The sequence below is a fragment of the Mesitornis unicolor genome, unplaced genomic scaffold, assembly GCF_000695765.1.
Source record: "Mesitornis unicolor isolate BGI_N332 unplaced genomic scaffold, ASM69576v1 scaffold715, whole genome shotgun sequence".
In the NCBI taxonomy this organism is placed as follows: Eukaryota; Metazoa; Chordata; class Aves; order Mesitornithiformes; family Mesitornithidae; genus Mesitornis; species Mesitornis unicolor.
Window position 1 is genome coordinate 118,263 of NW_010183249.1, and position 8,368 is coordinate 126,630.

Below are 8,368 nucleotides of genomic sequence, written 5' to 3' on the forward strand. Positions count from 1 at the left end.
AGGAGTCTCCGGCCACCTCGGTGCAAATCCCGGGCAGCATTTCCACCACCTGTAGAACGCTGTGTACCCTCCACTGGCCCCGCCTGCTCTAGCTCCCTGTGATTTTTTTAGAGAGGATGTGTTTTCTTCCCTGGGGAGCTCTGTCCATCCGCATGGGAAGTTTTTGAGGGAGTCAGCTTGGGATGCGGGGCTGTTCCCAGTGGGTGGGATGCTCCAGGGTCCCAGCGGTGACTGTGGTACCTCCCCAGCACCCATGGAGTACGTCAGCACGCGGGGAGGTGCGGGGGCCATTGACTTCGAGGGAGCCCTCTTTTCTGGCTACGCACCCGACGGGGGCCTCTTCATGCCCCAGAGCATCCCCTCGCTGGACGGGAACACCCTGCGGAGGTGGAGCCGCCTCTCCTACCGGGACCTGGTGAAGGAGCTGTGCTCCCTCTTCATCGCAGCCGAGCTGGTCCCGCGGAGCACACTCAACGGTGAGCCTCAGCTGCGTGGGGAGATGCTCACAGGGATGTGTATGAGGATTTTGGGCTGTTCAGATGCGTCTGCCTTCACCCCATCCTCTTCACAGACCCCAGAGAATGGAGCCTGCTGCACCATTGCCTGCTCCTTTCTGTGTGCTGTTCTTTGTCGCCTTGCTGGGGCTTGTTACCTTCTGGAAAAGGTGTCCCCTGTGTGCAAATAGGGATTCTGGTGACTGCAATAGCCATGGCTGATGCTAATCTAGATGCGCCCTCCCACCTGGGCTTTCTGCTGCTTCACACTCTCCCCGAGATCTGATTTTAAATGTTTTTATCATTGAAAAGCTATCACTTCCACCAGAGGGCAGCTACAACCTCTGTCTCAGAGGCATGTTATGATAAAATTTGGTTTTCCTGTATTTTATGTTTTAACACAGTTTGCTCTGATTGTATCAGTTGTTTCCTGGGGTCTCTTGATATAGAGCTATCGAAGACAATAAAACTGGGATTGTTTACTCCTCATAACTAAGAATAGCTTGTTGGATATCTGTCCAAGCAACTGAAAGTCTTTGGTTGTGCAGAAAGCTTGCAAGGAGCATGAGGAGCATAGATGCAGGAAACATCAGAAAAATACTCCTTTACTGAACAGTCTCTTCAACTATTTTCTCTCTAGACCTGATTGACAGGGCCTTCAGCAGGTTCAGACACAAGGACGTTGTCCATCTGTCCAGACTGAAAGATGGGCTGAATATTTTGGAGCTCTGGCATGGGGTTACTTATGCATTTAAGGATCTGTCCCTGTCCTGCACGGGTCAGTTTTTACAGCATTTCTTGGAGAAAAAGCAGAAGCACGTCACTATTCTGGTGGGTGAGTATGACTCTTTGTGGAGGGTAAAACTTCTGGGCAAGTCATTACCTTGAGAGCCATCATCCCACAGCCCTCCCCATGGATGCTCCTGGGTGGTATTGCCTTGTGGGTGGCTGGTGAGTGATCTCCAGGCAATGCCTGGGTGGCTGCTCCAGACAAAAACATCTCATGGATGCATCTCTGCATCATCCTTTTCTTAAAGTGCAGTGATGCAGGTTTGACTGATGCATCAATTTTTTTGCATTTCTTGGTTCTCTCTTACTTTGAAACAGGGACTTCGGGGGACACAGGGAGCTCAGCCATCGAAAGCGTGAGAGGGCAGAAGAACATGGACATCTTTGTTCTGCTGCCCAAGGGACTCTGCACCCAGATACAGGAGCTTCAGATGACCACTGTCATTGAAGACAACGTCCATGTCTTTGCTGGTTGGCATTGCTGTTGGACTCTCCACTTTATGGTCCTGCTGTGTCAAAACCGCCACCCTAAAGGTCTTAGAGGGCTGCTGCTTGCCATCATGGTCACTGTACCCAGACGTGGCTAAGAGGAGCCTGTACTAAATGTCCCCAGTTTGATGGCCAAGTGGTTCAAGGCTTCCTTTTCTCCTGGCCAGAGGTCAGAGCTGCCTCCATGCAGGCAGTTGATGTTTAGCTGCACTGAATTCAGCACCATTTCTTGTCACTAAAAGGATTGAGTCCCCTTTCCTTTGTCCCTTCACATTTATGGGTGGTCCATCCCCTTCCACTGTGCTGTCCCCATGGTGGGGATCACCACGGGGTGCTTGAGCTGTCCCATGGACTCCTCTGATCAGCTGGGCCTCACCTTGGTGTATCACAGGGGGTGCAAGTGTTTGCTGTCCTGACAAATTTATACTTGACATAAACAAAATTCCAGAGTCTAATGTCTACAGAGACCACCTGGCATCCATGTGGTGCTACTCAACCCCCAAATCGTACAGCCCCTGGGGCAAATGGGCAGTTTAAGACACCCCTGGCCACAGCAAAGTCCAGGGCTTGAGACTGACCCTACCTCTGAGCAGAAATACCTAGTGCCTGATGTGCTGATGTTGGCAGATCTAATCTTTCCTTTCTCCTTTTGACAGCTCATGGGAACAGTGATGAAATCGATGAGCCCATCAAGGACCTGTTCGCTGATGTCGATTTTGCCAGAAAACACAATCTGATGAGTCTGAATTCAGTCAATTGGTCTAGGATTATGGTGCAGATTGCTCACCACTTCTACGCTTACTTTCAGTGCGCCCCATCCCTGGATACCACCCCGCTGCCCATGGTGGAAATTGTTGTGCCAACAGGAGGAGGAGGAAATATCACAGGTGAAGGGAAAAAAGATAGGTTAGGTAGGGAAGAGAGAGACTGCTGTGACCTATGGACTAAAAGCATTTTGCAGATACTGGGTATTGCTATTTATTAAAACACCCACTCGCTGGTAGGATTTCTTCAGAACCACTTATATTTTATTACTCATGTATGGTTATTACTCATTTAGGTGTTACTGATGCAAGGTGCAGAAAATCCCAAACCACCCTTTGATGATGACTGTAGCTATCTTGAGGATGCGCACATTAGAAGAGGACAGAATGTGTTTGATTTAGAAAAGAGGGAAAATATTGTGACTTGATTTCCTAAGTGAGACATTAACAGAGGTGTGAAGTCCTGCCTGGCCCTACTCTGGTTTGCATGTAGTACACAGTCAAGAGAATCACCCCTAATTGCATCATCTGGCCTTCTAAATGTGAGTCCTCTATTGTCTCCATCCCAAAATAGGCAAACAACCGTCTTATGAAAGTGATAAAGGATTTGATGGACTCAATGGCATTCATTGCATTTCCAGGCTGCCCATCTGAGGCAGTATTAAGAAGGTGCAATAGCCCGAAAGCTTCATCTCTCTTGCTTGAATGGCAGCTACCTGACCTCTCGATTTCCTGCCCCATCCATCTTCAAATGTGAAGATGCCGAAGGGTCAGTGTCTCATCACAGGTGGAGCATTGCATCCCTGGATTTTATAATCCGGTGCTCTACTGAAACGTTAAAGACAAATATCTCAGAGTCCATTAGGGAATGTTGTTTATGTCTGCTTTTGTATGCACAACCAATTTGTATAGTGGCTTCATTGCTAAATCTCCTTTGAATATTTCTACATCAAGTACATATGTATTTTTTCACTTCTTTTCTAGCTGGCTGTATTGCCCAGAAAATGGGTCTCCCAATTCGACTTGTTGCTGTGGTTAACAGCAATGACATCATTCATAGGACTGTTCAACATGGAGATTTCTCACTCTCAGAGAGCGTGAAGGCTACCTTAGCATCAGCCATGGATATTCAGGTATGTAATGAATTGGTCAAAATGAGAAAATACCAAATCTTGTGTATTTTAAAATATTTTCCCCTTGTACTCTGTTCTGCCTGGTTTATGAGTGCATAATTCAGCCCCTGTCAATGCCTCTTGGTGATGCATTAAGAGGTGTGACTTACATTGAGCATTTGTGCTGCAGACTGCTGAGCTGAGATAGATCAAACACCTTCTTCTTCAGTTTGCAGGCCCTGACTTTACAGCCTTCACTGTTAAATGCTGGGTTTCAGTATGTGCAAGGTTAGCAAGAGAGGGAGATTTTCTCAAAATGTGACACTTAAAAAATTATAAATCCCATCTGTCTCAAGAGATTTGTCGATGCTTCTGAAGAGCTCCACCAGGAGCAAGAGAAGAGACCAGGAGGAAGGTAGGGAAGCCCAGAAGAAATGCCTCATCTGTGGCCATCTGCAGTTTGCTCGGAGTGAGACAAGTCTCAGCAGGCAGGCAAAGGCCTCAGAAATAAAGTCATGGAGGTACCAAAACCAAACACCTGGAAGCAAATACCTCCCATTTCATACCTACCCTGTGATCCACAGGGACTGGATCTGCTTTCAAACAAATGACCGAGGTGTGAAACACTTGGTGGTGTATCACTGTGGCCTTAAGTTACCTAGATTTTCTAAAAGCCATTCAAACACATTGGGAGGACCTAGAAGCCTAGAGGAATTGCCAAGCTCTGCAGCCAGTAAGTCCTTATGCCCCTATCACCAGGCTGATGTGGTCTGAAGCTTGCCTTTCCTCACGAGACATGGATTTGTGGGGCTCCTCAGAGCTCAAAGAGTTGCTGGGCTCCTCTCTTGGCCCATGTCCCTTCAGTAACACTGGTCTGCTGAGGCACCTAAGCATGTGCTAGACTTTGGGATCATGAGGGAATGTAGCCAGGCAAGATGATGTCCAGAGATTCCTGAGGAGCACATCCCTCTCTGTGGCTGCAGGGGACACCATTGTTCAGCTCCCATCTGAAGCATCCACACAAATATTTCCGTAGCTCAACAGATCATTCATGCTGGAGAGGACTTCAGGAGGTCTCTAGTTGGGACCTGCTCAAAGCAGGGTCAGCCCTGAGGTCAGCCTGGGTTCCTCAGGTCTTTGTCCAGTCAGGTGTTGGAAACCTTGAAGGATGGAGAGTGCACAACCTCTTTAGGTTGCCTTTCTGCAGACAAGTTAAAGCAGAGAAAACATCCCAGTTAGACACTAACTGAGGAGTTGAAGATGAAGCAGAAAGTCTAGTGTGGATAAGCCTTTCCAGGAGCAATTCCAGGAGGATGACAGCAGTCATTGTGTCTTTGCAGTACCTGAAGCCAACCAGGAGCTGTTCTCTGGCCCTGAGGTCAGGAAGCACCATGCAGCTCATGTCCACATGCCAAAACTTTCCTTGGGAGCAGTCTCCAGCATGACCTCAAAGTGGGCCTCAGTGTTCTCCTGGACAACTCTGGTGGCATTGGACAAAACCAGAGCGGAGAGCTGGCTAATAAGTTAAATGACAAAGCCAGTGCTTACACCAGTGTCCTGGCCCAGTTCAACTTACTGGTGCCAGCGTAGTAATATGTAGTGGAAACCATGAGGCTGGTACGGATGGAGGGTGAAGGGGTCTGGATGTCAGGTCATTGAAGTCCAGGCACGCTAACATGTAGGTTCTCAGGACAGAGAGGTTGGGAAGCAGAGGACAGCCTAAAACAGGGGATAGCCTAAAGCTAAGGGCAGGCTACACCCAGCCTAGACTGAAGATTACAGGCTGGGGGCCCTGAGACATGATGGTGGGAAGATGAAGAACAGGAATAGGGCCATAAGCCACCCAGATAAGGACACGAGAGGCTGAGTAAGTCCTGATGACTCGCTGAGGCAGGACAGAATGGAGAGACAAAAGGTCACAGTCACTGTCAGCTGCTAAAAGGTATGAAGAACTCATCCAAAACCAGCACTTGAGCCCAGGAGATGTGATGAGGACTCAGTAGTTGGTGCCCCTTGTTGTGTCTGTCCCTGCAAGGTATCTCCCCCAAACCACCTGGATTAATGTTTCTTGACACTTAGGAGTGTGCAGGAATGAGGCAGTGAGAGGTGAAATTGGTTTGGGACCCTCCTGTATGGTCTTGCACTGAGTTTTGCTGTAGTGTTGCAACACTGATTGCTCCATAGCCAGAGAGGCCAGTCAGGCCTATATGTGCTTTATGTGTTCATAAAGATTAACAGTCACCCCTGCAGGGAGCTGGGTGACTCACAGCAGCAGCTGCAATGCTGAGGAAACAGCTGGATATTTCTGGTTCTCAAGTACATAGTGTGTTATTATCCTGGGTTCCTCAAGGGGATTGTACAGATGTGGCCACACCATTGATTTATCAGTTGTCCCTTCATTAGTTGTTGTTTTTTTTTTAATCTGATGGTCACTGCCAGACTGCTCTGACAGGTCAGAGGTCTGAAAGACATCGTGTTGCCCAAGACTGGTAGGTGTAGGTGTGCATGGGAGAGGCAAAAAGCCCACCCCAGAAATAAGTGGCAGTAGGACCTCAACCCTAATTAGACATCAGAGAATCCACACAGGTGCTCACAGACACTCGAATTTCCACTGTTCACCTATTGCCTTGTTATTCCAGGAGCCTTACAACATGGAGAGGATCCTCTGGCTGCTCTCAGGCTCTGACAGCCGCCTGACGAAGACGCTGATGGAGCAATTCAGCGTATCGAAAAGCATAAAGCTGCCACAGGATTTGCACAGAAAGGTCAGTTCCTCAAACACGCAGTGCCATGTGTGTGTAAGGAGGTTTACCAATTGTTTTCAACTCATTTTCAGAATAACAAAAATCATAGAGGACAGTTTCCAACCCAAAACTTTAAGCATGAGGCCAGAGGAGATATTTATTGATATGTGTGCATGGAGATGTTAAAAACCCCTTTTAAATTATGCATTTTGAAAGAAACCTCTTTCTTTGCAAAACTAATTTTAAAAATGCCTACAATTATTTGAGTAGGAAATGAAACCACCCCTTTCTTGGCCACCTCAGCACTGGGATTGCCATACACCAGAGCATCGTGCAGCATTTGGGAGCGGGTCTGCTGGGTTTGGTGCTACAGTTCAGCCTCAGTGTTGTGGCAAATGGACACAAAGCAGAGAGAAATACAAAAGACAACCAAACTTTTGAATTGTGAGGCTCTTTGGGCCAGGTGCAAAGTCCTGCCTCTTCCCATCTAATATGCGCTGTCCCACTCTGAGCATCCTTTACCCGGCACCCATTCCTTGAGCAGCAGTAAAATAAATACTAAAAAAACTGCATTATGAGAAGAAAGAAGAGCTATTACACTGAGGTGGGTTTTACAAGCTCTCAGAAACTCCCTCAGAGCATGCAAATAGCAGCGCAGAGCTGAGGAGCTGACTCTCAGCTCCTCTCCACCACGCTCCCAGCATCTCAGGATGGAAATCCCTTGCTCCCACTCCAGTCCTGTGGCCATTTCCAGCAGTCTCTCATCCTCCAGCTGCAGCAGCAACCCCTTTTCCTTCAGTCCCTGGGGAATCCCATCCTCCAGCCTCCATATTTTGAGCTGTGTTTCTCAGTGCCCATGGCACAAGCCCAGCTGGGAATGCCTGAGGTGGTGATGCCCTGTGCAAACCTTCCCATTTCCCCCGGTGCTGCAGCTCTCTGAGACCCTGCGCTCGTGCTCAGCCTCTGACAAGGACATTGTGAGAGCCATGCAGTGCTGCTGGGAGGAAAACCGCTACCTGCTGTGCCCTCACTCCGCCGTGGCTGCTCACTACCACTACTCAAATCCAGATGGGTAAGTCCAGCTGTAGTTGGGAGTGTTGGGAACCAAAGCATCACTTCTCCCTTTGCTCCTGCTGCATCTCCAGCTCAAGACTCACATCAAAAGTTTTCTTGCTTTTCTTTCCTTTTCAGCACCCCCCGGTGTTGCTTAGCTCCAGCCTCTGCAGCCAAATTTCAGGACGCCCTGCTCCAAGCCGGCCTGGTTCCCCAGCTCCCTGCTGAAATCACTGCCTTAACAGCGATGGAGACCAGGTCCACTCCCCTGGAGCGGGGGCAGGACTGGGCACAGGTGCTCCGGGAGCGGATCGAAGCTGCAGCACAGCAATGGAAGGCACAGGGGGGTCAGTCGGTCCCCCTGGGATAGTGGGGGATCACTGGGCATGGAGTCACCACCCAGACCTCAGCTACCAGGGTGCAGCTCAATGACAGCTCCCAGGGCACATCTTGCATTCCCAAGAGAGCTCTGTGTTATGCTGGGAGAGGAGCCTACACTTTCTATGCAATTAATTATTAACAAGAACACACTTTGGCATTGAATTACATTGACTATTTCATAACAGTTTCAGTAGAGAGCTCTGCAATTGTATCCCCTTTTCCTAGTAATTCATAAAACTTGATTGAAACTCTGAATAAATGCACCTGTTCCATCATTAGTAGCTATTACAGAAAGCTCCCTTAGCACTACCCACAGCTGCCAGCTTCCTGAGCATTACCCAGCGATTCTGGCCCCACACTGGGATGTTCAGCCCAGTGATCCCAGTAGCACCTGAAATGCTGAATGGGAAATACATGGACAGCTGGAGTGGATCCGCTTTACCCATCTCTGTAATTTAAGCAGCACCAGGGATCATTCCCAGGCATTGAAACTTGCACAGTGACAGTGTTAAATAGCAGAAGTTTTCCCTGGACAAGTTTAT

General features: G+C 48.6%; 1 protein-coding gene across 1 annotated transcript; it reads left to right on the forward strand.

Moving 5' to 3' along the window:
* The first annotated feature begins 245 nt into the window (after window positions 1-245).
* Window positions 246-7,815, forward strand: THNSL2 (threonine synthase-like 2 (S. cerevisiae)). Its single transcript, XM_010184040.1, has 8 exons — window positions 246-476; window positions 1,135-1,329; window positions 1,602-1,754; window positions 2,429-2,659; window positions 3,521-3,669; window positions 6,288-6,413; window positions 7,325-7,464; window positions 7,584-7,815. The coding sequence occupies exons 1-8, from the start codon at window positions 254-256 to the stop codon at window positions 7,813-7,815; spliced, it is 1,449 nt and encodes a 482-aa protein (XP_010182342.1). The 5' UTR covers window positions 246-253.
* Window positions 7,816-8,368: the final 553 nt, after the last annotated feature.

Excerpts from the sequence above, each read along its gene's own strand:
- THNSL2 (XM_010184040.1), top strand. The coding sequence starts at position 254 with ATGGAGTACGTCAGCACGCGGGGAGGTGCGGGGGCCATTGACTTCGAG. Across the intron at positions 1,755-2,428 it reads CAACGTCCATGTCTTTGCTG|CTCATGGGAACAGTGATGAA; the intron begins GTTGGCATTGCT and ends TCCTTTTGACAG. Across the intron at positions 6,414-7,324 it reads CACAGGATTTGCACAGAAAG|CTCTCTGAGACCCTGCGCTC; the intron begins GTCAGTTCCTCA and ends CCGGTGCTGCAG.